Raw genomic sequence first — 25,449 nt, forward strand, 5'->3', positions numbered from 1 at the left:
TTAATTTAATAAATAATTTACTTTAATAGCAGTTATAACCATCTTTACTGTGCAGTATATAATTCTGATTAAAACGTCCTTTAGTCTAATCATTATCATAATCAATTGAAATAAACCACTTATTTTACCTATACAAGTATATTTGGTTTGCCATCCTTAACTCTGCAGGACAAAGTTGTATAAAGGATCAATTACACCTTTAGACATAAACCATTGTCCAAGTCTGAGACTAAGATTGGATGCAGCCACACCCAGACTCCTCTCTGAGGAGTTTAGAAAGAAGGGGGTCCTTCCTGTACCTCGTGACTCAACAGCAGCACCTCCCTGAGAAACTGTGTCCAAAGATTTAATTCTGTCCACAACAGTTATGAAATAAAGTAATATTCTCATGATCTGATTTGAATCACAGTCTGAATGTAATAATTCCATTTTACATATTCAAAAAGACTTACTCTGTCTCTCATCCTCTCCACTGTTCATTTAAGGAGCATTTATTGCTTAGTTACGCTGAGATCTCTATTTTTACATATTTAAATACATAATTTAGATGCATATAAAATATTTAAATAAACATTTAAAATATAAATTTAAAATTAAATAATAATGATATTATTAACATCAATAACCTCTACTGTGAAACTGTTTTGGTTGAGGAGTTTGTGACACAGTACTTTAAATTTTAATACTGATTCTGGATGGAAAAATGTGGTAATGTGTTACTCTCGAGACACTTTGTTGAAGTCTTAGACCACGTCACCCAGGACGCCCACAAAACCTAAGGCACATAACACAGCTTATTCTTCTAACAAGCAGTGAACCTGAACCCACTTTGATGTCAAAACTTATACTGAGGAAAAATGGCTCAGTGTGCTTTCAGTGCACAAGGAATTTAGGACATTGTCATTTGATTGATTCACCTTGACCTTCTTGTTTGTTTGGGAATGCTCACCAAAAAAAAAAAAAAAATTTAACTAAACATAGTTCTTCCAAAGGAGAAGGTTTGAAAGGTAAGAATTAACCAGTCATGTCAAACACATTATTAAAGTATAAAAAAGGATATCTTTTTGTACACTGTGCTTGATTTTGAGAAAAGACACCTTTGGTTGCTAGATTGATTTCTACAAAATTAAATGAATGCCCCATTAACTTCTGAAATGCTGACATTGTATCAGTGGTGAGGAGGTGCATATTGCCCTTTAGAACCACAAATAAAATTCTGACATAAATTAAAGCAATTTGCTACAACACAAGACAGAAAAAAAAATATTTTAAAATGGCTCTGTAATGCAATATTATTTGTGTATGTTTGTTTAAAATAAAAGCAGATGATGGAAGACATATAACCATGTTTAGAGTAAATCAAAGCATATTCTCCTAGGCTAACATACTCACGTTATCAGTGAAAACAACTCCAAGCTTCCAAATGTGGTACTTTGTATCAATGGAGCTTAGCCTAAGAAACACAAAATTTTTGAAATACATAAATGTCAAAAATAAGTATTGAATACTGTATTTATAAACAGCAAACTAGTTTTGGCACTTCACATTTTTTTGCTGAAGGTGGTGATATAAATTAACTGTTCATTTTTTGCGTGATCCGGGTTCTTCATTTTTAAGAAACTATTCATTAATTCTGAGCACCCATAAAGAGTTTCTAAACCAACAAAACTGATGTAACAATTTCAGGAAAAGTGATACTGCCATATTCCAGACTTAAAAAATTAAAATGTTTGCCAAAAGTAGTGAAATGTGGACCGCAGGTTGCTTGAATTCAAGAGATAAGTGTTCTGTCTAGTGTAAAATATTGCCAGAATAACCAAGAGAAAAGGTAATGCCTTCTGCAATATTCTAAATATTTTATTAGCCATTGGATGGTGTGCAAAGGGAAATCTTTCTTGTGCATCTTACGTTGGTTGAGAAAACCAACTCTTGTAGGAGCATAAATCACTTGGGACTGGGACACTTTCAAACTCTCATCCTGACTGACTGATTAAGTCAGGAAAACATCTCTGAATCTGTACTAGACACCTGTTATCTAGGTAGTTATTATCAATATTATCAATTATTTTTTATAAACTCTGTTGTAAGACCTTTTAAATGCTGCATTAATAATTGTTTAGAAGAGTGGCCAACTATATCAGTCAGCATAAATTCACTGATTTTTTTTTCTTACTTTTATAACACAACTGTGGTTTAGAACAAACAAAAAGCTATTTTATTTTACTTCCACACTAGGAAGACTTATCCATTTGAATTTTCCATGCTGAGGAAAACATCACGACAGTTTCAAAATTAAATCCATTTTTATCTTTGATGGTGAAGATACACCAACACATAATTTGTCTGTGAAGTTCAGAAGTCATACCATGACACAAGAGATGCCTCTTCTGGTTCGCTCTCTTCCACTGGACTAAAATCAAGGGCACTTTTGTCCAAACCCAGAAGTTCTGCAATGCGCTCTGCTCCATATAAGTCTCCATACTTGTTGATAACCTGAAAATGGAAGAAGAGAAGCTTTTGCTCAGTGGAAGTCCTCAGTGACATTCACCTACTTTAGACCAGTAGTTGTCAGGAATTAAAAAAAAAAGTCCTCCACAATTAACACTACTAGAACAGTAAGAACTCCCAGGAAAAGAGGGGAGCATGAAAAAGAAAAATAGAAGCATTAAAGGCTATTATCTGAAAACTTATGTATAATTTTCTGTCATTTAAGCTGGCATGTTTTTCTTTTTTTAGGGCAATGAGGGGGCTTTGTATACTAAAGATGACAATGATTGTAAATTAGACCCGCTGGCAGATTGACAGCACAAAGTTATTTCATATGTCTGAGTCTAGGAAGGAAACCACAGCCTTCTGTCTTCCTCCCTCCTCCCACCTACGCCACAGCTGCCTGTTCACTGAGACATTTGACATAACAATAACTTCCATGAAACAAATTTCAGTTCTCAGTTATTTCTGTATTTATGTGTACAGAAGGTATTATACGGATATCCAAATTAACCAAATAGTGGATTATTGCTCTGAAAAACATAATAGAAATATAAAAAGCCTACCTTCCGTTTCACAAATTTGTCCCAGTAATTGTTAGGGAAGGACCTACATAGATAAGGCAAAGATATTTCAAGTTATTTAACTTGTTAAAGGAAAGAAAAAACAAACAAAAAAAAAGGGAGAAAATACCATGTTCCTGATCATTGCAAAGTTTGGTATAATTTTTTTCACTCACTGCACTTCAAATTATGAGAATGATTTCTTTTCATGTGAACAACAGCTGTTGTTAATCATATTTTGCTGCAATATCATCTGCCCCCTCCACACCCCCTTTCTTTTTCCCATGCACAAATATGACTGGCTACAAAAGGACAGCATGCTAAATATTATCACCTAATAAGCCCAACAATTCCATAATAGCAGGTTAGTCACTGTAATATCATTCATCTCCTAAATAAATACTTTATCACTCGTAGCCATAAAAATCAAACCAGACAACGATTTTCAGAGGAAAATAAGAGAATTTTGAAGCATAAATAATTATTGTGTTCATTGGATTACATTTCAAATAGAGGCTGAGCACTTGAGAACCAGTCAACAGTTTGCCAACAGAAATCTAGAAATATTAAACCTGCCAAGGAAATTCAAGAGGATAATTTGCCAATATATAGCAAATATATATATAGCAGTATCCAGGATCTCCCCCTTCTAATGATCTTACTGTATATTATGTCAGTTTTGAGGAATGCCAATTAGCAGGAAACACTACAAAATTTATTTCCTGGAAATAACACTGAGTTGAGAAAATATGCAGGAATGTAAAAGAGAAAAATAACTGCTTAAACTAAAAGACGGTATTGGTAAAAGAAAGTAAGTGCTAGCAACAGAAAAATGAGATTCCAGAACACCATTCTGCTGGGATGTGAGGCAAACTTCCCAACTACTATGCTAGAACTTCCCAACTACTATGCTAGAATTTTTACCTTCCTGAATTGGAATTCTGAATGAAATTATTCCAGATAAAGGCAAATGCTTCTCGTGACTCAGATGGATGGTATATTCTAGTCCAATGCTCTGTAGTATTTCTTCTCTTGATTTCTCAGGCTTGTAAGCAAAATATGTCATCGTGTAGCCAGCTTGTGTCTATCTCTTTTACCACAAACATCTAATAATTCATCAGAGTACCTCTTTTGCATTTTTAATTAATTTTTTTCACTTACAGAAAGCAAATTTCAGTTTATATAGAACACTGGGTACCCTCCACCAGTGGTTATTCTGATCATACAGTACCTGCACTAAACTTCGAGACTCAGTTAACATCAGAGGGAAGGATTAGCCTGCTTAAATTAGCCTTAGTCTTTCATTTAACTTCAGTAGACAGTGCAACATGCTGAGAACAAACTTTACAGCATGTCATTAGGGAAAAGTTGACAATATATTTAATTAATTCGTGCTTCTTTTTGCTGAAAATAAAATTACTGGATATCTAGATGGGTTGCTATCAGTAGTGAAAAAAAATGGTTGGAAAATAAGCAAGCACCCCAGTTTCCCAATTACCTTCTGTTGTAACTTTAATAGCATGTGCTAGTCCATACTGCTGAATGAAATTAAGAAAAATTCTTGAAACTTAGGTTTAGGAAAACAAAGCATTCAAGAATCTCCAGTATTTTAGAGATTCTAATCATAGAAGCATAGATGGAAGGGACCATAAAGATCACCTAGTTCTAACCCCCCTGTTTTGGACAGGGCCATCTTCCACTAGACCAGGTTTCTCCAAGCCCCATCCAGCCTGGCCTGGAACACTTCCAGGGCTGGAGCATCCACAACTTCTCTGGGCAACCTGTTCCAGTACCTCACCACTGTTATAGTAAAGAACTTCTTCCTTATAGCTAATCTAAACCTACCAGTAAATTCTGAAAAACAGCCTGTAGTCAGGGCATTCTTCCCAGGGAAGAGAGCTGACTTGCTGTATTTGTCCATGTGACTCCTACAGACTGCTGCAGCTTACTGATGCAGAACAGCAGATGAGACTTAGAATCCGTGTATGACTACTACAGTATTTGCTAATGCCTACAACTTGACAGAAATTCCTGTCAGACCTGTTCAAATTCTAGGACTGCTATTTTTCTCTAGATTTACTTCTCATGTCATATACAAATTTCTTTAACAAGGAATGGGAAAGAAAGGGAGGAGAATATTACTATACAAGTGAAACGGAGTCACTGGAAAGGATGGAAGTTGTCTTTTTAGAACTTTCTAGAGACTAATATGTGAAATGTGTTGGAGAGACATTATGAGGTAAAACACATAATCCTTGCAAACTCTAGAAAATGAGAAGGAGGTGGAATGTATGTGTTATAGTAGTGTTTATTAAATAGATAATACAGGATTTCACATTAGAATCTGATGCGACTGTAGCATGTAATATAAGGTGTTAAATGCCTTTCCTTTAGATGAACAAAGGAAGGTGGACAGGAAAGGTTCTAGATCAGTGGCTTAATGAGCTATAATATTATAAGCAGTTTACATAGAGTCACTTAATTTTACTTACGGAGTATTTATAACGAGGCGATCCCATTGTCCTTTAATATCATCTTCAGTTGGCTGTTCAGTTATGTATAGTCCATCAAATTCCAGCTTTCTAGCTACCTCCTTTTCCCTCTTAAATACAACCAGAGGGACCTGTGGAAAAAACAGTGGACATCTTTGTCACGGTTTACGTATTTTTGGTACCTATAGTACTCTTTATAACACTAAAAATGTAAGACCCAACATCACACTAGACTCTCCCACAGGCAGATCAATGCCTAGGCAGCCTCTGAGCAATGGCCACCTAGACAGTCAAGCCCCAACCCTCCCACACACACCACTTTTTATTGCTGAGCATGATGGAATATCCTTCTGGCTGGTTCAGGCCAGCTGTCCTGGCTGTGACCCCTCCCAACATGCCTGCTGAGGGATGCACAGAGTGAGTAAAGCAAAGAGAGAGCCCTCACACTACGCAAACACTGTCCAGCAATAACCAAATGTGGCTGTGTCACCTGCACTGTTTTAACCACAAATCCAAAGCACACACACACCACTATGGACAAAGTTAACTAATTTCTGCTGGACAGAATACAGGAGCAAAACATCTACATATTGAACAGTGAGAATTTTTAAACAGCTAGGTACAAATAGGTATTCCAGTATTAGCACCAACAGCCACCTTGGGACATAGCCAATGTTTAACAAATAATAGATTAGTAGTAAGATTAAGAACTTGCCTTTAAGCAGTAGTATCCAATCACACAGACAAAGGAGATGATAGTATGAATAACTGCCAGTGCTCTTAGAGCAGGTGCCATGTAGCCGGTACTTTCTTCTAAAACAAAAAACACCATGCCCTCCTCCTCTTCCTCTTCAGCAAAGGAGTTCCAGAGATTAGAGTCTTCCTCTACTTCATCAAGGGGCTCTTCTGTCACCTGAGAAAAATTCAAGCACATTGAAAACAAAATAAACATGCAAGCTTTCCCTTTCATGATGCATAGTGTTTGCAAAGCCTGCTCAGAGGAGGATGATAGTCAGTAGCTTTAAAAGTCCTTCATTTGCACAGCAGAAGTCTCCACATCATGTCGTGTCACTGAAAAGAAAATCTGGAAAAAGCAAATACAGGCAGCTTACAAATCTTTCTAAAAGTGCTGTAGCGAAACTAAAACAAATGAACAAGCTCTGCAAAAATGATTTCTTGGAAGAACCAAGGAATCACAGGATTATCTATTATGACTGAATTCAGGGGTTTTTTATAATCTACATTGTTCCTGATTACTCGAGTCTAAAAAGAAGCAAAGTTTTCATATAATCAACTTGTACACTGTTCATAACTTTTTATTTCATTACTTCCTTTAGAGCTTACAAATTATATACAGTATTTCATCAGCTGACACACTGCCCTAAATTCTTCCAGTGACTTTAAAAACCCGACCTTTAAAATAAAAGCCCTAGGGGCCCTTTTTTGACAACTTTATCTCAAAGCTAAAGTCCTGCTCAGTCCTGTTTGACTCCCACTGACTCTTTGCTATGCATGACAGATGGACTTGTACTGATAGACACGAACTTTTGTCCTTGCTCTGCAACAGAACGGTTGTCACCCACCACACTCAAAGAGAAGCAGAAGAGAATGGGGAGAAAAGGAGACTGGCGTAGACAAAAGCAGAATTCTACACGTATATTTGAAGTCCATCTTCTCTAACCCTATGGGAAGGGAAGGAAAGAAAGAGACAAGAAGGAAGCTCTAAATAGCCATGACATCTTTCTCCTGGAATGTGCAGTACATTCTGCCCAGTTTCCAAGAGTTTTTTGCATCTTTACCTGCCCTGCCTCTGGGACAGCAACTGTGTTATAGGAGTTGCATTTCAAGGTATTTGAGATCAGGACTCAATTATTTCTAGACTGAATGTCCATCCAGCTGTTTTTGTTGAAGTTTTTGGTTGTAAGCAACAGAACTAGAATATGTAATATTGAAAAACACAAGATTCATCAGTTTATTAAAACTTTCATTCTTTGTCTAGGAAGGGAATATCAAAAGGGCCAGATTTTAGGATATAGATAAATCAGAACTCTTCTCCCAGACTTCAGATTTGTATGGAAAGGAAAAAAAAATAAGTCTTTTATGGATGGGAGTTCTCGTTACTGAATTCTGATCTGTTTCATGGATAGAGGTTGTGAAGATTCATGAAAAAAAATGGTGGAGGCTGCTGAAGACGTTCTACTTTGTATCATCTTGTGTTATACACCAGAACCTGAAACAACTCTAGGTTCAGGTGAACCTTCAAGATGAGGTTTAAAGTATGAATGTATAGCCTTCTTTATCAGTGAGCTAAACAAAAACAACTGTAGCCTACTATGAAAAAAGAGAAGTAACTGAGAATAGCCAGATGAAGTCTCTTAATATCTTGAGAACAAATGCAAAAAAAATAATTCAACAGTTTTGACACTTGAATTGTTGTAGTCGATTTCAATTTTCCCAGAAGAAGATTAACAATCCGAACAATAACACACTTATGTGACTAAATGAAAAAGTGCCTAGAAACTCAACTATCAAGGAGAAATTAAATGAATCTCTTTTCATTCAGCCTGAATAAAATAAAAACAGAATAGTTACGAACATTAAATTACTGTAACCTCTGGTACTAACAAAAATATTTAAAGAACAATGCATAACCTTACCTTGTAAAATAGAAGAATAAAATTGATGGCAAATGCAACAAATAGAGCAAGAAACCTTAAGTTATAAAAATTTCTTGCCAAGCAGTGCTGAAAGTAAAAAAAAAAAAAGGAATTAAAGGTAGCCTGTGAGTAATATCAAAATAAGAAAAATAGATAGCAAGATTTTTAAAACAGTAAATACATAATTGTGTTTCCTTCATACACCAGTTATAATAAGCAAGGGCATTTCTTGGCAGCCTATTCTCCCATTTTATGATAAATGGAATTAAAAATAATAGCCTTAAAATTATAAGTCAGAGAAGACTGAAGTAGAAAGAAGTGTGGAAAGAAATGTTAGAATACTGGAAAAAAACTACTTGAGAGTTTTCAGAGAATTCAACATTTCATGGTTTTAAGAAAAATAGAAAGTAGAGTTAAAGATTCTAAAAGTTAGATTATGGAAAATAAGGAGCTCCTAAAAAGGAGCTCAGGAGGCTAATCTGTCCTGTTAGAAATTACACACAGAAACACTTAATTACATAACTCTACAAAGTATTATAAAATCACAAGAGACTGACTACAGACAATCATCTGAAAACTCATGCCAACGTTCCGCTTATGATGACATTTTTCCTTTAAATATCAAAAAAGGGTTCTGTAAATAAAAATTCAATGACTAAAGAATTTAAGAAAAACTTACAAGTATCTTTGTTTGATAAATTTCCAAAGCCTTGAAGAAGTTAGCCATAACAGCCTCTGGTTTCTCAATTTTTTGTCCATGCCTCCTCTTTTTTTTCTTCATTTTTCCCTCTTCTAGCTGCTCAGATTGTACTTCCTTTGCTTTATCTTGTTTCTCACCATCTTCCATGCTAGAAGAAAGGTTAACTAAACAAAAATATGGCACCAAACTTCTGTATTGTAAATGCATTCATTTTAAATTAATTTCAATTCATAAACTTTGGTTTTGAAATTTAGTTTTTATTCTCTATCTAGCAATAAAGGAATTTAGTTACTAACAACAACGACAACAACAACAACAACAAGCTGGATTTCCATATGTGTGAAATAATGTTGAGGCATCAGTATGATTGAAAGTTTTAGGAATGAAGATAAAGGAATACAGTTTGTGGTTCACTTTATCACTACTTCTGCAGTAGGAATCATATAATGAGTGTCTATGAATGAGTCTTATCTTCTAACAGAGTCCCTATTGCAGTCTCAGAAATATAAGCCATTTAAACTCAAATTTTTAAGCTGAAGGCAATTTGAATATGTTGTGAAAGTATTTGAGAAAAGAATTAAGCCTGTCAGACAAGAGAAGACAAGAAGGAATTGGGAAATTAAGCCCAATAAAATAAAAGAGGTAGAAAGTGGTCATTCTTATGAAAAATAAGTGGTGGAAAAGCCTAAAACAAGAAAATTAGAGACAAATCATATCAGAACAATTTTGTGACAATAAAATGTAAGAAGGGGACTTTTTAATTGAAGAAATATGATATAAATGGCCTGAAAGGTAAGAGATAGTAAATGAAAATGTGTTGAACCATCATAGGTGGTGTTGAAGGCATACTGTAATGAGATAATTCAAAACAGAAACCAAGAATCAATTTAACTTCATTCATGTGAGCACATATATATGTGCACATTCATGTCCATGTAAGACATCCCTAGATACAGATATATGTGTTTACACATATATCTATGTATATGCACTCCTACACACACATATAAGCATATACAGAGGGGGAAAAAAGGATCGTTTTCAAACCAGCTATACAAAGTGTATCCAGTCCTAAAGTACTAACCCCAATGGCACACTTAAAAAAAATTAATTTTGGCAAATAAGAGGAGAAAGATAAATGACTCTGAAGTAAATATTTTAAACATGAAGCAAAATTGAAAAAAAAAGAAATGTATAGCTTTTGAAGCTGTAGGAATCTCTAGGACACCTTGTGTGTGTCTCTACAAATATTTTAATCTGTTACTACAATGTGACTGCAGGTCCAGGCAGACGGGATGCTCCTTAGTAGGATGCTGCTAAAGCAAGGCAATTATTTTAAATATTCTTTAGGCAGTCATATACAGGGTGACTGGACAAAGGAATGTATCTGCTGTCAAGTTCACAACTCAAGAACTGATAAAACAGCAATAAATAGAAATGATTGGTTTAGCTAAATCTTGTGTTTTAATGATCCAATATTGTTGCATGGAAATTGTGGTGGGTAGTAGGGGAAGCAGAAAGCAGTAATGATAAGTTGCAAAGGTTTTTAAGACTGGTGCTCATTTTTAAGGGACGTTATGGGAATTTTTACGCGATTTCTTAAAGAGGCAATGGCCACAGATCTGTATATGCATAATTGTCAAAGGCCACAAAAATCAGCTTGCCATTGTGTTGCCTACTGAGATGGTCTGCCATCTTTTAGTATATTTGCAAAATACTTAGTATATTTTCAAAACACTGATGAGACAAATTGTACACAAAGCTCTTTGAATACTGAACATTGCTTGCATTCTTTGTGGCCAAATTATTTAGCATTAGGAAGTACCAAGGAGTGGAGCAGGAATTTCGTAAAACTAACTTACTCAGCCTTCTCAGCTTCTGTTTTTCTTTGTGTTCCAGCTTCTTTTGCAATTTCAGATATCTGCAAAAAGTATTTTAACTGTCAAATGGATCCATTCAAATAAAATTCTGGTAACTTTAGTTACAGTCTTCTAAGAAACAAACAAAATAATTAATAATATTTTTGGAGCAATTTGCACTTTTAAAGTGTTAGATTTTTAAAAAGAGAGAGCTCAGGCTATATTTTAACAATGAAAATGGCAGAAATTATTCTGATAGCTTTTTCTGTATACTATTATTAATACTCTAACTAGTCCAGTTGACTGAACAACTTAATTATACACGGTCATCAGGCAAATTATGTGACCAGCTGAGGATGAAGGTAACTACATCCAGATCATATCCTGATACTAAATTCACCCACAAAGATTCAGTGGAGTTGCTGACTATGTGCAAAATGAGCATTGGTTTGCCTCTTTGCAAATATGAAACAAGAAACAATATATTAATGTTATCATAAAAAATCTGAAAAATTTCTATGTAACTATCAGATATTACAAAACCCAATTACTTGGCCATGATCAAGTAATGCAACTGAAAACAGAGAAATACTTAAACAACTTCTACTTACACAATGTTTTCTTTCAGCTGTTTATCTTAGCTGGGCTGATGGTTCATTAAACCTTTACTGGCACACCACACAACCCTCTTAAATGTGTGTTTACAACTTTCCCTTGAGATCAGGAAAAACCAATATACAATTTTACAGATGGCTAACTGCAGCAAAGAAGCTGGGGCCTGCATGTCAAACACCTTTAGGCTTGGTGTTACAAGATCAAAGTAAACTCATTTCAAATGCCTTTTGAGTATCTAAGCCTCAATGGATATCCAAGAGGTGCAAGCCCTGATGTCCTAGACTCACAAAGAAATCCAAAGGGCTGAAATTTGTTTCCATTGCCTTTTGCAAAAACCTGTCTTAACTCTTAATCCTCTTCTGTATTCTCGTGAAGTGCTTAGACAGCAATTGTCTATTGGTCCTACACTTCTGGTTAATACATGTATACAGTTATCTAAAGTTCCCACCTCTACTCATCTGGATCACTCTCTCTTGCAAGTACGTGGGAAAAGGATATAGGAAAGAATTTATTGAGTTGATCTTGCCTTGCATATCTCACCTATTATTTGTGGAACCTCACCCAGTAAACGATGCATGTGTAACTCTTTCACAAAGAGTCTCGCCTAAGATCTCAGGCTGGTGGAGGGTAATTGAGAGATCATTTGATGATCTGGTTCTTCTAAGTGGTAGGCTGGTAGAAGAATGAATAAATCCTGATCCATCTTATCCATCCCTCTGGCATATGCTATCTCAGTTTTCTCTTTTCCAGGCTGAAGAGCCTTAACCTACTTAATTCCATACACAAGATTTGTTCCATATCAAAGTTTTAACAGCTCATTGATCTTCACCAAACCTTTATCAGTTTTATCACATTCTTTTTGAAATGAGGGAACCTGGTCTTCAAGACACAAATAAATTAAGGTTTATGGAGCGAAATAATATGGGGGTTTCCTCTCTCTCTTCCTTTCTCCACAATTCAAAATTTCAGTTTGCTTGACTGACATTATCATTGAACTGATATTGTTGTACACCTCAATTGTATTCCCAAGATTTCATACTCAAACAGTAACAATGAGATAAAAATGCAGCATTTTACAGGTAAAATTATAACTTTTCCTCCTGTATTCATCGCTTCACTGATTTTTACCTGCTATTTTAAGGCAACTTTGCAGTTATCTCTTGATTTTACTGCTACCAATAATTAGATTTAACAGCAAACTTTTATCTCACTACTACTATTTTTTTTTCTAATCTGTGAACCCACAAAACTCTCAGCACAAATTCCTGTAGAACCTCAGTTAAAACAAAGTCCTAACAGGCTGCATCTTATACATTTCCATTGGTTATTTTGCAGTTTCTCTGGCTATATGGTAAATGTCATTGACTTTATCAGTATACTTTTCAGTATATAGACCTAAATTTTTATTTCTATCCATTTGTGTTTTATCATTGCCTAAGAAAGACGTTGTGACTTCCTGAAGGGAATTTTTGATTCTTACATTACTGTTTCTGCTTTGAACTCCACTTAATCATTATATTCAGTCCTCTAACTAGACTACTTGAGCCATTTATATACACTGTGAAATGAACAGCAATTCCCATGATATAGAATTAGTGCAAGCATTGCTTTGGTATGTTTCACTAGATTACATATTAAAGGTAAAAGCTGGATAAATTGAATAACTGACTTCCCATTAATGACTCAAACTATCTGCAAAAATTACTGAGCATTTTTATCAGTAGTATCAAACACATCTGTGAGAAATCAAAATAAAGCAAAGACTATTCTAAAATGTTTATTCAGAACTGAATTAAAATATTTATTCAGAACTGAATTAAAATATTTACTTCAACTATTGTTTAGTAAAATTCTAAAGTGTTTACTTATACCTGCCAAGATTCTTGAATTAAAATATTATTTTTAAATATCTACCACATTACATTTATGCTAAATGAGACAAGATTTTAATAGACTGTAATTTTTAAGTACACAAATAAAAATGATTTAATAAATACATGAAAAAGAAAAATAAATGCAAAAATTTACTTCAGTCTAGGCAAGAACAAAAATCTGGGGAAAAACATACAAATTAATAGAAAATAATGTACTAAGAAGTTGCAGTTTAGATTTATCTTGAAAATATCTGGAAAGTGTATCATAAAGAGGTGGATTTATAATAAGAGAAAAGATATTTTTGAATAACAAGTAGAAACCCACCTGAGGTGTAAAGTGAAACATAATGCCTTCCAAATATGATAAATAAATTTTGGATTTGATATTTAGTTCAATCCATTTTTACACAGAAAAATACTCTCTACTCCAGCTGAGTGGAACAAAATATATTGTTCATAAACCAGAATAAAAGTGAAGAATAATTATATGATAAACATTAAACTAACAATAAATTCAGGCAAATTTATTTCAAATAATAGGAAAAAAGGATACTGTATTTCATGTAAACCATGTAGAAGAGAGATATTAATGATAAGGCATCATTATGGAGAAAATAAGTTGAAAAAGTACTTGAAGTGTACTGTGAAAAAATGGAGTATGCAAAATAAACAAGACCATAAATCATTTAAAGCAAAAACTGTGACTAGAAATTTGCTAGCAGTTTATGTTTTGAATAAAGTCCAAATAAACAGTAAGAACAACTTACTGCACTGAAATCTAAACACTGGGCTGAATTTTTCTGTGAAAAACTTTTCTGTTGGTTTTTAAATGAATAGACATTATAAAGTACTTACTGATAATACATATTAATCAGTTAAATATCAAATAAACCTGTTATTAACTTTCATTAGTTTCTTATTATTATAATAATTGCTATGAATAATATCTTAAAAGAAATACAAAATCTCTTTAATTTACCTGTAGTCTTTTTTTCTTATGAACTGTGTTTTCCAAAGGTGTCTGGATCTCAGTACCAAGGATTTCTGCAATATCTCCAAGTCCAGCATCATGACCATGTTTTGATCCTTCTTTCTTTGTAGGAATGCCAAAAATGTCTGCAATTATGTCAGTTTCTCCCTTTTCACTCTTCACAAACTCCCCAAGTTCAGCTCTTATGCCATGCTCAGCACCTTCAGCTTTTTCTGCTTCCATAACATCATCATGGATTCCAAACTGTGTTGGATCAGGCATATCCCCTAATATTTTAGTAACTTTTATGTTTTTGGCTCCTTCAACCAGGCCACCCCCAAATACAGTGCTCCAAAGAATCTGGAATATCCCCCACACTATGGAAAAGAACAACTGGAATGTCCCTACAAATAGGATCCAGAAAAAGGAGAAAAATACTTTCACCATCTCTTTTATGGTCATCTTTTTAACTTTCCTGTATTGTTTCCTAAGGTTCTTCACAGTGACCATTTTAAAAAAGTTGGCAACATTCTTCTTCACTGCAACACAGGCCACTGCAAAAGCTGAAGCAGGTTCCAGGGACTTTTCTTCTTCCTCATCATCCCCAATATCCATTACATAAGCAGGCTCTGCCTCTTCCTCCTCCTCAGGCCTCTCAGATGAATCTGTTTCAGAAATCTGGGATGCTAACTGCATTTCAAAAATTGTGTCTTCACAGAAATTCACAAAGAGCTCCATTTTTTCTTGCTCTCCACCTTCGTTTACAACATCAAATATGAACTGTCTTTTAGATTCCTTCACCTGTGGCTTCTCCCACTGCGTTCTACTGGATTCACTGATTTCAAAGTAAACTCTTTCTATTTTCTTGGCCCCACCCATTATTTCAATACGGCCAAGGTAGGGTTCAAAGTAATTAAGAACACTTTCTGCAGGCTCAAGTAAGCTCTGAAGGCGTGGATCGTTAGGCATGTGCTCTGAAAGGTTTGTTAACAATACTACTACATTAAATCCAATGTCCTTGGCTGGTTCATGGAATCTTTCCACAAAGTCAACATAATTGAACATATCGTTTTCATCAGCTTCTGTACAGGACAGCAGTAATTCAATCTCTGACTGTATGTATTGTTTTTGAGCCTCCATTGATTTCTGAAATTCTTTCTTGGAAATGATTCCTTTACCATCTGGATCATACTCTTTGAAAGCATCTGAATTAGTCAGATCTTTTAACTTCAGGAACATGTCAAAGAACTTCAAAATCATTTCTACATTGCTAGATGATTCTACAAGCGTGTCCACCATTTGTTTTCCAATAGTTCCATTTACAACGTTACCTAAGTAGTGTGTTATAACAGGAAGTTATTTGACAGCTACATTTTAAATAAAGAGATTTCATATTTGTGCTGAAAACAGAACAAAAATGTTCTTAAATATTAGTATTTTTTCTTCCAACATGCTTTTCTCTAGAAGCCCTCTATTTGACAACTATGTATATTCCAGAATAATTCTTAAATAAATATGAAGTACGTCTTTTTCCCCCAAATTACATAAAGGCAATTAAAAAGCAGTTTAGAAAGATTAACATAATTGTGCTTTACAATGGGAAGGTGAGATAATTATATCTGACCATAAAGAAAAATGGGTCCAACCTTCAAGCAGTGACAAGAGCATCACTACCATATCCTTTAGTAGATCTAGCAGCTCCTTAAGCAATTCAATCTGAGCAGAGTCCTGTAAAAAAAAGAAAAAAAGAGACTGTAATATTGTTTTTCATTTGTATTTATCTAGAAAACTAAATAAATTTAAAGAAAAATGGTATTAAAGATGATCAGCTGAATTTTGTTCACATTATTCAGCAACATTTAATTGTCATTTTATTATGATTACTATCAGAAGTTTAATACAATATGTAACTTCCTACAGCAGAGGTATTAATACCATAAAGATAAGCTTTAATAAAACATTAAGGAGTACCAAAGTGCAGGTAACGGACAGCAGAAACAACAAAAAAATGGTTGCTACACAGATCTGAAAGTATCTGTCTCAGAAAGAATCCATCCCTTTTCACTACACCAGCAATATTTAATGGCATAATGAATTACCACTCAAAGAGGACTAGAACGCTTAATTTAATTACAGAACATGGTAAGTCTAATATGGATTTGTGTTTGACATTAAGGCCCTAAATAATATTCTCAAAATTCTGGTATAATTCTACAGGGTGGGAAGAAATCTTATAAATCAGAGGATAGCAGAGGCACTGAGTAAGAAAGGAAATTGCCCTCTGCACTGTTGCATTCAGTGCAGAGTTTGAGTGTGTGGATACATTAAGCAGAAGTCACAGAAGAACGCAGAACCCTGACGCTGGGGAGGGGGACTCCACTGTGCTCTGTACAGTGAAATGAACACTGCCTGTGCCCCCCTGCTCAGTGTCTTTGATTAATTAACTGGATAAGTGGACCAAATGTCACACTCCCTCCCTCTTTGGATCTTCCTCCTCTTTTCTCTTGGCCTGCTTATTTTTAGCATGGGATGCATGCTTTCAATGGTGCTTCTGCTCTGACAGATCCTCCAGTTTTGGCAACAGGGAGGAAGGGACCAAACTGCCACATTCGTTATCAGAAAGGTATAACTGAGCTGTAAATATCAAGTTTGATTTTAGTAAAGGTGAGTGCACCATGACAATTAATGTTGAAAATACCTGTGAAAGTTTCATTTGCATATTGGCGAACACATGGAGAAAGCCAACAACTGCATCCCACAGCCTGCTATGAGCCAGACTCTGTTGATTACCTATGCAAGGGCCCTAAAAAATTAAGAAAAATACATTTTTTATTTATGTCAAATAAACCAAAACAAATCAGAAAGAAGTTTCAGGCTGCCATGAAGATACATGAGAAGGTTTTCCAAGACCTCTGAGTATCTAGTGCATAAATACCAAATTGTATCTTGTTAAATACATAGATGTTCACATGTTTTAGTTTTCACTTTACACTAGTCCAGTGATTTCATGTAACTTTAGTAAAATCAAAAAAAATAAGTGCAAAGTATTTACAAATTCACGAAATAACATGATCATGCTGTGTGAGCATGGAACTTCTCTGTTAGTACCTCAAGAAAAACATTCTGTTTACCTGGATATATTCTGTAAGGGAATTGAATATTTGTTTGGTGACAGCCAAAGCTTTAGAAAAGTTACGTTGTCCTGATTCATCAATGACATCCTTTCCTGAATAGTACCAATAGAAGTCACTGATGGATTCCTAAGAAAAAAAAACAATGTTACATTTTCTAGTTTTGAATTCTCTATGCAGTATTTACTGCCTGCATTTGTATCACCAGAAGTCGAATCAGTAATTCAGATGAAATTTAGCATATCTGTGTCAATCTATTCCTCATTACAATAATATTTTTCACTCTCTTCAGAAGTGAACAAAGAAATTAATTATCAAACATCTGGTTTCACACAGAATTCTGATATATCATCTGTTTTCAAAGGAAAAAAGATACTTAATAAACCAAGATTCTTTATTTTAGATATTCCTTTAGAGAGAATTTTCACGTTTGATTCCAATAAAATGTGAATCTACAGAAGTGAAGGAAAGGCAAATATGTTATACTCCATTTTCATCTGTTTTTTCCTCACCTGAAGACGCAAGAGATAGTCCACAGTACTAATGATAATATTCACTGTTGTGGTGTTTCCCATCTGAGTACGTAAGTAATTTTGAAAGTCTGAAATAAGAAGTGATTTGTGCTTGGTTAGTATCTAGAGCCAAAAAAGCCCCAACATTATTTTTCTATTTTCATGGAGAATACCTTCTTTTTAAGTATCTTCTTGGATACAGATGCTTATGTGATGGAAATTGAACTACTTTAGACCTCGCTGTAAATATAACTGAAGAATTGTTATCCAGGTGACTTGGAACAGGCTTTACTAGTAATGTGCTAAACACCAAAACTAAATTAAGACTTAAAAAATCAAATCGAACTCTGCAATTCAAATTGTTATCATTCTAGTTTTCCCTCAGAAAACTAAATACATTAGAGGAAAAAATCAGAATTGATTCTATTGCACTCTGTTTAGGAACAGACTCACCACACGTTTTCTACAAAATTAATTCTGTTCTCTTACCATTGTTATGCCCTTCACAGAGCAGTTGCAAAAATCTAAATAGATCTCGAGTAAATTCATCATGCTGCAAGACTTTTTCACCTTTAAAACATATAAATACAATGATTATGTGACAATTGGTATGATTAATTATGCAGAACACATAATCTTACAGTAACCTTTTAAACTGGAATTTTAATTAAAAAAACAGTATTTAAAAGCATTAAAGCAATTTAAAAGAAAGAGACTGATAATAATAAAAAGAAAAACTGAGACAGAAAAAGCAGAGCCAAATTATTTAGCACTCCAATGCATCCATGGTTAAAAAAACAACACTAATTTGAAAAAAAAAAAAAAAGGCAACAGGATATATATCTAGTAAGTAAATTGTTAGTCATAACTAAAATCATGCCTTAAATATGAGTGACACTTCTTTAATAAGCATCAAACTCTTTATTCAAGCTAAACACACAACCTGCTGCAGACCATAAAGCTAAACCTAAAGATATCTGAGAAGATGCAATGAGAGATTTCTCTCTGCATTTGCAACACACTTTTGCAACAATAGTATCAAAAACTGTAAACCCAAACATACCACGCTCACGAACGATGACTGTGGATCAAAGAAAAATAACAAGAATACAAGATAAGAATATTGCAAGTTACAATATTTTTCTTAAAAATTATTGCTAAAGATATTGTAAAAAAAAGCATAATCAGATCTCAAAGCCTAGAATTACTTATAATAAGTTTAACAACAGAAACCTCGAGCCACAGTAAATAACAGTTCTTGTTAAAGAAGGAAGCACAAATAATGTTTGAAGCACTACTGGAATCAATTTCATTCTACTTACGAGTTCCTTCTTCAGTAACCATTCCCAGGCCTTCCGCTTTATTCTGTCTCTCAAACGCATTCAGGTCAAGAACACTTATATTTGAAGAAAAAACAAACAGAAACAGGTAAAAGGACTATAATATACAATGGAAAATCATTTCCTTCTACAAAATTTCTGGAGGCTTTCAACAGCTACTCTTGACCCAGTATGACATGCATTGCCTCATATTTTATTTAATACTCATATTAAATAAATGAGCTTTGGATGAAACTAAGGGTCCAGTGTCCAATTCTGAAAAGAAATGAGTATGTAACCTAACTTACTTTATATGGCTTTATATAACTAATTTCACTCCTGATAATGTCATTCATGGCTTCATGTACAAATGAGAGTGGAAAAGGAGCCTGAAATATTACTCTTTATGTTGATTTAAAATTACCTCCAAAAGGACATTACTGCAATTTTTTCCCAATCACACTGCTTTCCACCAGGTTTTCACTATTACTTCTATTATATTGTTACTGTATCTATTATGCATAGTTATGTTATTCAGAAGATTTATGGAATTTCTGATTCGATATGCAGAAGACAGAAACGTAATCAGAGGTTCCATACCTTCCAAGGTCAAAAGACACTGATATCTGAATTTTATTGTGCTAACTTGACATACCTCAGCACATGGAATAGCAAATCATGATTCTTCTCACCACTCAGAATACTTTCATTCAAACCATTCAAATATAATTCTATCATTCATTATCTAATTTTAGTTCAGTTAAAAAGCAGTGCAGTCACATATTAAATCTAGTGACATCGTTAAAACCAAAAGCATTTATTAAAGCATCATTTTCATTCTCTTATCATGTTCAAGTAATTTTATCAATACCTCTTTTAACAAAGTCCTGAATGATACATATACACAACTGGTAATAATATCCCAGTACAGCCTGTTTGAGCAAGTGCCTGCTAAATTGTTCTACATAAATGAAAAAGTTACAAGGCAGATGTTATTTAATTAGGCTGCAATTATTCAGTAGTCATATCTGCAATGCAGGTCACCATTCCTTCCACATTTTATCCTCTATTCAACAGCCGCTCCACTTCTAATTCCCAGTCTACTCCTTCAGAACCCTTCAGAACCTGGTTCTTTAAAAGGTTGAGAAATGCAGGTTGTCTATCATAAGAGTAATCAGAAATACCAGCAATTTTCCTTCTTCTGTGCAGGAGTCCTTTACCTTAACTAATTTGAGCTGTTTTATCAAAGGGAATGGACCCAAGTCTCACTGGTCTCATGTTATCTCTAACAAACCTGATACACGTGCAGAGGATCAAAAGAGACAGAGATTATGCACCTCACCACAAATGTGCAGAAAGCGAAAGCTTAGTAAAGCTCCACTGGCCTGTCTCTCCCTTAGTGATGGTTTTTCTGCATCCTTGGAACCAACCAGAAAAAAACCTTGAGGGATATAGGATCACTAAAGGAGTGGTTACATTTTACTTTTCTGCTTCTTCAAACTAAGCCTTCTTAGCCTTTTGCAGTCTTTTGCTTTATTTTCTCCTCTGGAAGAATACTCAAAAATATTAACAGACTATTCCTGCGATTCACAAAACTTTCCCACAAGAGTTCTACAACCTGTGACTCCTGTAATTTAAATCTAACACATCCACCTGCACTGAGCAATAAGCTACCAACACGAATAAAACTGAACCTGTAATAATGCAATTTATGGTTTTACCTGCAGGACTGCATCAAGCCAGAGAGGCTCTGAAAAAATCCAGCATCCTTTTTCTCCTTCAGGTAGTCTAGCATTTTCTAAACGTTGTATATTTTTGAAGGGAAAAATATAATATTGATGTTATATACAATAAATAACAATTAAAAATTTATTATTAATATTTATAAAACAAAATAGTAAAAATAATAATTACACTTATAATTAATAATGCTGAAATTATATTAATTCAAAACTTCCTGAATTAATTCCTTGTAATGCAAATCACTGGCAAGCAATAATATAGTTACTATTGCACCAAAAATACACTGATATTTCTTCAGTGTTTAGCTTAAAATTAAGTACACTAACATATACAACAGGACACTGAAATTCTCAAAATTACTTGCCTCATTTATGCAAGCAAGGCTCACAGTAGTTAGAAAAGCATTACCTGTTGAACTATGGTATTTCCACCATTTAGAATAGCAATACCAAGTTTTAGTGTTTCAACAACCATGGGTCCTGTATGACCTGTAAAACAAGGATACACTCATTAGAACTTGCAGTTATGAACTATTCAATCAGAAATGCAGTCTGGAACTTTTACTTAGTGCAGTTGTAACTGACATTTATTTTACCTGGTTATCTGTCATAGAGAAGCTGTGCATAGTATCTACATCATGGGTATAACAATATAGCACACCTATGGCATGCATATCATGTATACTTTAAAGATGCCTCAGAACATTACCTTTACTTGCACTAATCATCTGAAGGACCATCTCAGCAGCTCCACGATCATGTAAGCGAGCTTGCTGATAGAGAGTTCTCTGTTTTTCCATTTCTTTCTCCTGGGTTTGGGAACAAAAATGAGAACAAACTACCGATTGGAATGGATCCAGGAAAAATAGGAAGATGAGAAATCTGAAATTGTTGAAGACCATCTGCCTCCATAATCCATGGGTTGTTTGACTCCAAAACTTCAGAACACCTCATCTTTTATACAAATAACCTAGTAAACCAGCTCCACACACACACACACACACATACCCATACACACATAGTTGTGTTATTCTTGCATTTATTCTAGTGGACATATTTGAAATGCTTCCACATTAGATGATGAGAAAGAAATGTTATTTAAACTCTCACCTCAAATGTCTTTTCTTTTTCTTCGTCTCCCTCTTCTTCTTCCTGACAGCTCTTTTTATGTTAAAAACAGAAATCACAAGATCTTGCTTATTAAGAAACATAATACTACAAAAATGGACAAATAATTTTTTTCAAGCAATTACTGAAGGTATTACAAAGATTTTAAAACCCTGTAATTTTAAATATTTGTGCTCATCCACACGAAGAAACTGATATTCCCTAATGTATGAGTATTTCAGGGTATTCATCCAACTACATACACACCCTGAATTGCAGGCTATATAGTCTTCTGCCATATCTCTACATCCATAATATTTCTCTTCACAGTCAATCTCTCCTCATGAGTCAGCTGTAATCAATATGTTGCAAAAACTGACTTATCTTTGACAGACTTCAAATATTAACTCAAAAATAATTACCCAAGAACAAAGATAACTAATGTGTTAAAACTGCCCATGAGTTAATCATGTACAAAAAAAAAGTGCCAAGTGAAAGCAACAGGACTGCACCAACTGGAATTTTATAGTATTCCTTTAATGTAGGAAATTTCTCATTATACGTACATGTAACTCTGAACAGCATTTGCTTCACTAAAAATACAGAAATTACTAGTATCAGGCAGTCCATGTAAGAAACAGAAAGACAATATTTAAGAAGCATCTAAAATTAATGGGAAGTACCTAAGTGCAGTGAGGGATGGAACTTGAAGTTATATACTTACTTTTGCCATCATAGCAGAATAGGCAATATATAGAGGATCATGTTCTAGTTTGCTGTGAAGAGTAAAAAATATTTTAAATTATTTTATGATATAGTAATATAAAGATGTCATATGCCTACCTTGTTTAGTAAAGGGTAGTTTATTAAATTAGTCTACTTGAAAACCAATTACACTTGAAAATTGTGTCATAAATGAGTTCTCTTATCTAAATCCAAGTCTCAAAGTTTTTACTCAAACAATTTAGAGGTATATTTGTGGCTGTTGAAGGTGCATAAAATTAATATGAAGCTATAAGTTGGAATAATTATAACTGTCAGATGGCAAGATTTTATTAGTCATACAGAAAAAGTATATGAAGCACTGGAGTACTCATAAAAATCTAATCATTCTAATCAATAGTCTAAAGTCAAAACAGAAACTGGCACCAAGATTCATGATAAACATCAACAAAACCTTTTCTGACGTACAGAGTGAAATGTAATGAATACTAAAACCAAGAACATGGATCTATTACCAGGAGAGACCAGGGCAGGGTACCCTGATTAAACCTGCAGTTCCTGTAGACTTTGTGATTCTATGAGAAGTCATGCTCAATTATTTCTGCATTGGGTATTTACCAAGCTTTTAAAATGTCAAAAATAGTTAATATTTATCTCAATGTAAAGGTTATACTGAGTTTAAATACAAGAAAACTCTAATTAAACTGAGAGGGAAAAAGGTATTCACCATTTACAGTAATGAATTACACTTGTGTTAAATCACTTCAGTAATGTTACTAAAAATTCAGTTACTGTGTGCTTTTACTCAATGGGCTTTTCCACACAGCTCTTTTACCTTCTTTCTATAAGAGCACTGCGACTAAAATAGAGGATAATCTGATGAAGTGGATCAGGATGGTTTTTCTCAGTCTCTTCTTCTTCCTCTTCATCTTTTTTTGGAGATGTCTGTCTCAAGATTTAGAATATAAAAGTTAAGCTTCATAAGTAAGAAAAAAATTGAGTAATTAAGCTTACGAAGGGAGTCAGTAATTTTTTTCTGTCCAGTTTGTATTGACTGCCTGTATTAATCTTATTCAGCAGTTTACAGCATAACCTGCAATATTAAGTGCATATATGACTCAGAAGAGGTTAGAATATATAATTTTTATTCATATTTTTTCTAACTTTCCAAGTTTCTCATTTGCAAGGTATTGAGAATGAGACAGGGAAAATCTTGGGGAAGCCTTATTCAACTGAACTTATGCATCTCCACTTGACCAGAATTGAAAGGAAATTCTAGCTCAATTATTTAGTATTGGAATTACTGGAGTAATTTTTAATAACATAATCAGATACATCCTATTCAGACTGAGTGTCTGCTACAATATTTTCATACATCATTTCTAAGTAACCTTGATTCAATGAATGCTCGTTATTCTAAACGTCAAACATTTTTTGGCAGTTAAAAATATAACATAGTCAGAACTGGCCAAAGATCAGGGTATTGCCTCTATCTTACTTGTGTTATCACACCTTTGTAGTGTTTGTAGTTATTGTAGAGTTACTGTAATTACAGTAATAATTGTAATTACAGAAGTTCAATTTACTTCTCTAGGAAATACGAAAGAATTATGGTCACTGCTTTAATTAATGGTGTCATTCTTTCCTTTAGCAAGAAGCAACAAAGTCAAACAAAGACTGACCATATAACTGTCCAGAGCATGTGAAGAATGTCCCTACCCATGGCAGGGGGTTGGAACTAGATGATCTCTATGGTCCCTTCCAACCCGAACCATCCTATGTCTCTACAATATCAGGCGTAAGGGGCCTTTAAAAAGGCACAACGGGATTGTTTTTGTTAACACTGAAGCGCTTCCTGATATATCTGCATGTGATCCCTGAAGCTATATATTAACTTTCATGGTGTTTAGATACTGTGGAGATAAGCTCCTTGGAGGTATTTTAGACAAGCTAATTACACAGAGGGAAGAGAAAGAGCAGTAGGCATTCTGAATTCATTCATTACCAAAATCCTGAAGTTTACCCATCACTTTTATCAAGTACACAGGTAAACTACATTTTTGCTGAATATGGTTGCATATATTTACTTCTCCTTATGGTGCACCAAAAAGGAAAACAGCAAAATTAATTTGTATCAAAGCTGAAAATGTTAAAATTAAATATTATGCATCAAAAAAAAAAAAATTAAAAGGGAAAAGGATCAATAGCGTCAAGCTTTAAAAAACCCCAGTAAGTAATATATACAAACACAGGAATTACCATAATAACAAAAATAGTCATTCTATCGACTGTTCATCTAATCCATTTCTCTTCCCAAGAATGAGTACCACATAGCTCGTCTGGGGCATAAATCACCTTAATGCACTTCAGTGTGCATCACAGGACAAATGTCTTTTTGACCACAGCAGAAAATGACCTTATGCTCTGAAGCATAATGATTAATATTTTATAAGTTTATGGATATGCATACAGTACACAAAAATTAAATATAGTTTATAATAGATACATAGAATACACACTGAAGTGGGCACTGAAATATATGCCCAATTATGTCAGTACTTACAGCCAAATCCTGAACTAGTTTCTCCTCAAAGGAATATTCCTCTGTTTCTATCCAAAAGTTCTGATAGCCATTGAGGAAGAGGTTAATAGAACGGTGCCTGGGGGGGTTGTGAAAGTGAGATCAAGAGGGGTAACG

At 34.2% G+C, this 25,449-nt stretch overlaps 1 protein-coding gene across 18 annotated transcripts in view; it reads right to left on the bottom strand.

The window, feature by feature from the left end:
- Nucleotides 1-25,449, bottom strand: part of RYR3 (ryanodine receptor 3) — a 204,435-nt gene that overhangs the window by 9,290 nt on the left and 169,696 nt on the right. For 9 of the 18 annotated variants that reach the window (XM_017741942.1, XM_017741945.1, XM_017741940.1 and 6 more), the window contains 22 exons: nt 23,587-23,696; nt 22,753-22,804; nt 22,032-22,082; nt 21,631-21,730; nt 21,331-21,410; nt 20,901-20,977; nt 19,183-19,256; nt 18,924-18,941; nt 18,350-18,430; nt 17,861-17,949; nt 17,349-17,477; nt 16,916-17,020; nt 15,864-15,945; nt 14,227-15,548; nt 10,762-10,820; nt 8,879-9,047; nt 8,200-8,286; nt 6,258-6,455; nt 5,543-5,673; nt 3,054-3,096; nt 2,366-2,493; nt 1,393-1,453 (listed from right to left, as the gene is read on the bottom strand). In XM_017741942.1, coding sequence (XP_017597431.1) covers nt 1,393-1,453; nt 2,366-2,493; nt 3,054-3,096; nt 5,543-5,673; nt 6,258-6,455; nt 8,200-8,286; nt 8,879-9,047; nt 10,762-10,820; nt 14,227-15,548; nt 15,864-15,945; nt 16,916-17,020; nt 17,349-17,477; nt 17,861-17,949; nt 18,350-18,430; nt 18,924-18,941; nt 19,183-19,256; nt 20,901-20,977; nt 21,331-21,410; nt 21,631-21,730; nt 22,032-22,082; nt 22,753-22,804; nt 23,587-23,696 — 3,246 coding nt within the window. Of the gene's footprint in view, nt 1-1,392; nt 1,454-2,365; nt 2,494-3,053; nt 3,097-5,542; nt 5,674-6,257; nt 6,456-8,199; nt 8,287-8,878; nt 9,048-10,761; nt 10,821-14,226; nt 15,549-15,863; nt 15,946-16,915; nt 17,021-17,348; nt 17,478-17,860; nt 17,950-18,349; nt 18,431-18,923; nt 18,942-19,182; nt 19,257-20,900; nt 20,978-21,330; nt 21,411-21,630; nt 21,731-22,031; nt 22,083-22,752; nt 22,805-23,586; nt 23,697-25,314; nt 25,412-25,449 lie in introns of all 18 variants that reach the window. The other 9 variants (XM_017741947.1, XM_017741946.1, XM_017741943.1 and 6 more) reach the window with 3 other exon arrangements.

The sequence above is a fragment of the Corvus brachyrhynchos genome, unplaced genomic scaffold, assembly GCF_000691975.1.
Source record: "Corvus brachyrhynchos isolate BGI_N302 unplaced genomic scaffold, ASM69197v1 scaffold115, whole genome shotgun sequence".
Lineage (NCBI taxonomy): Eukaryota > Metazoa > Chordata > Aves > Passeriformes > Corvidae > Corvus > Corvus brachyrhynchos.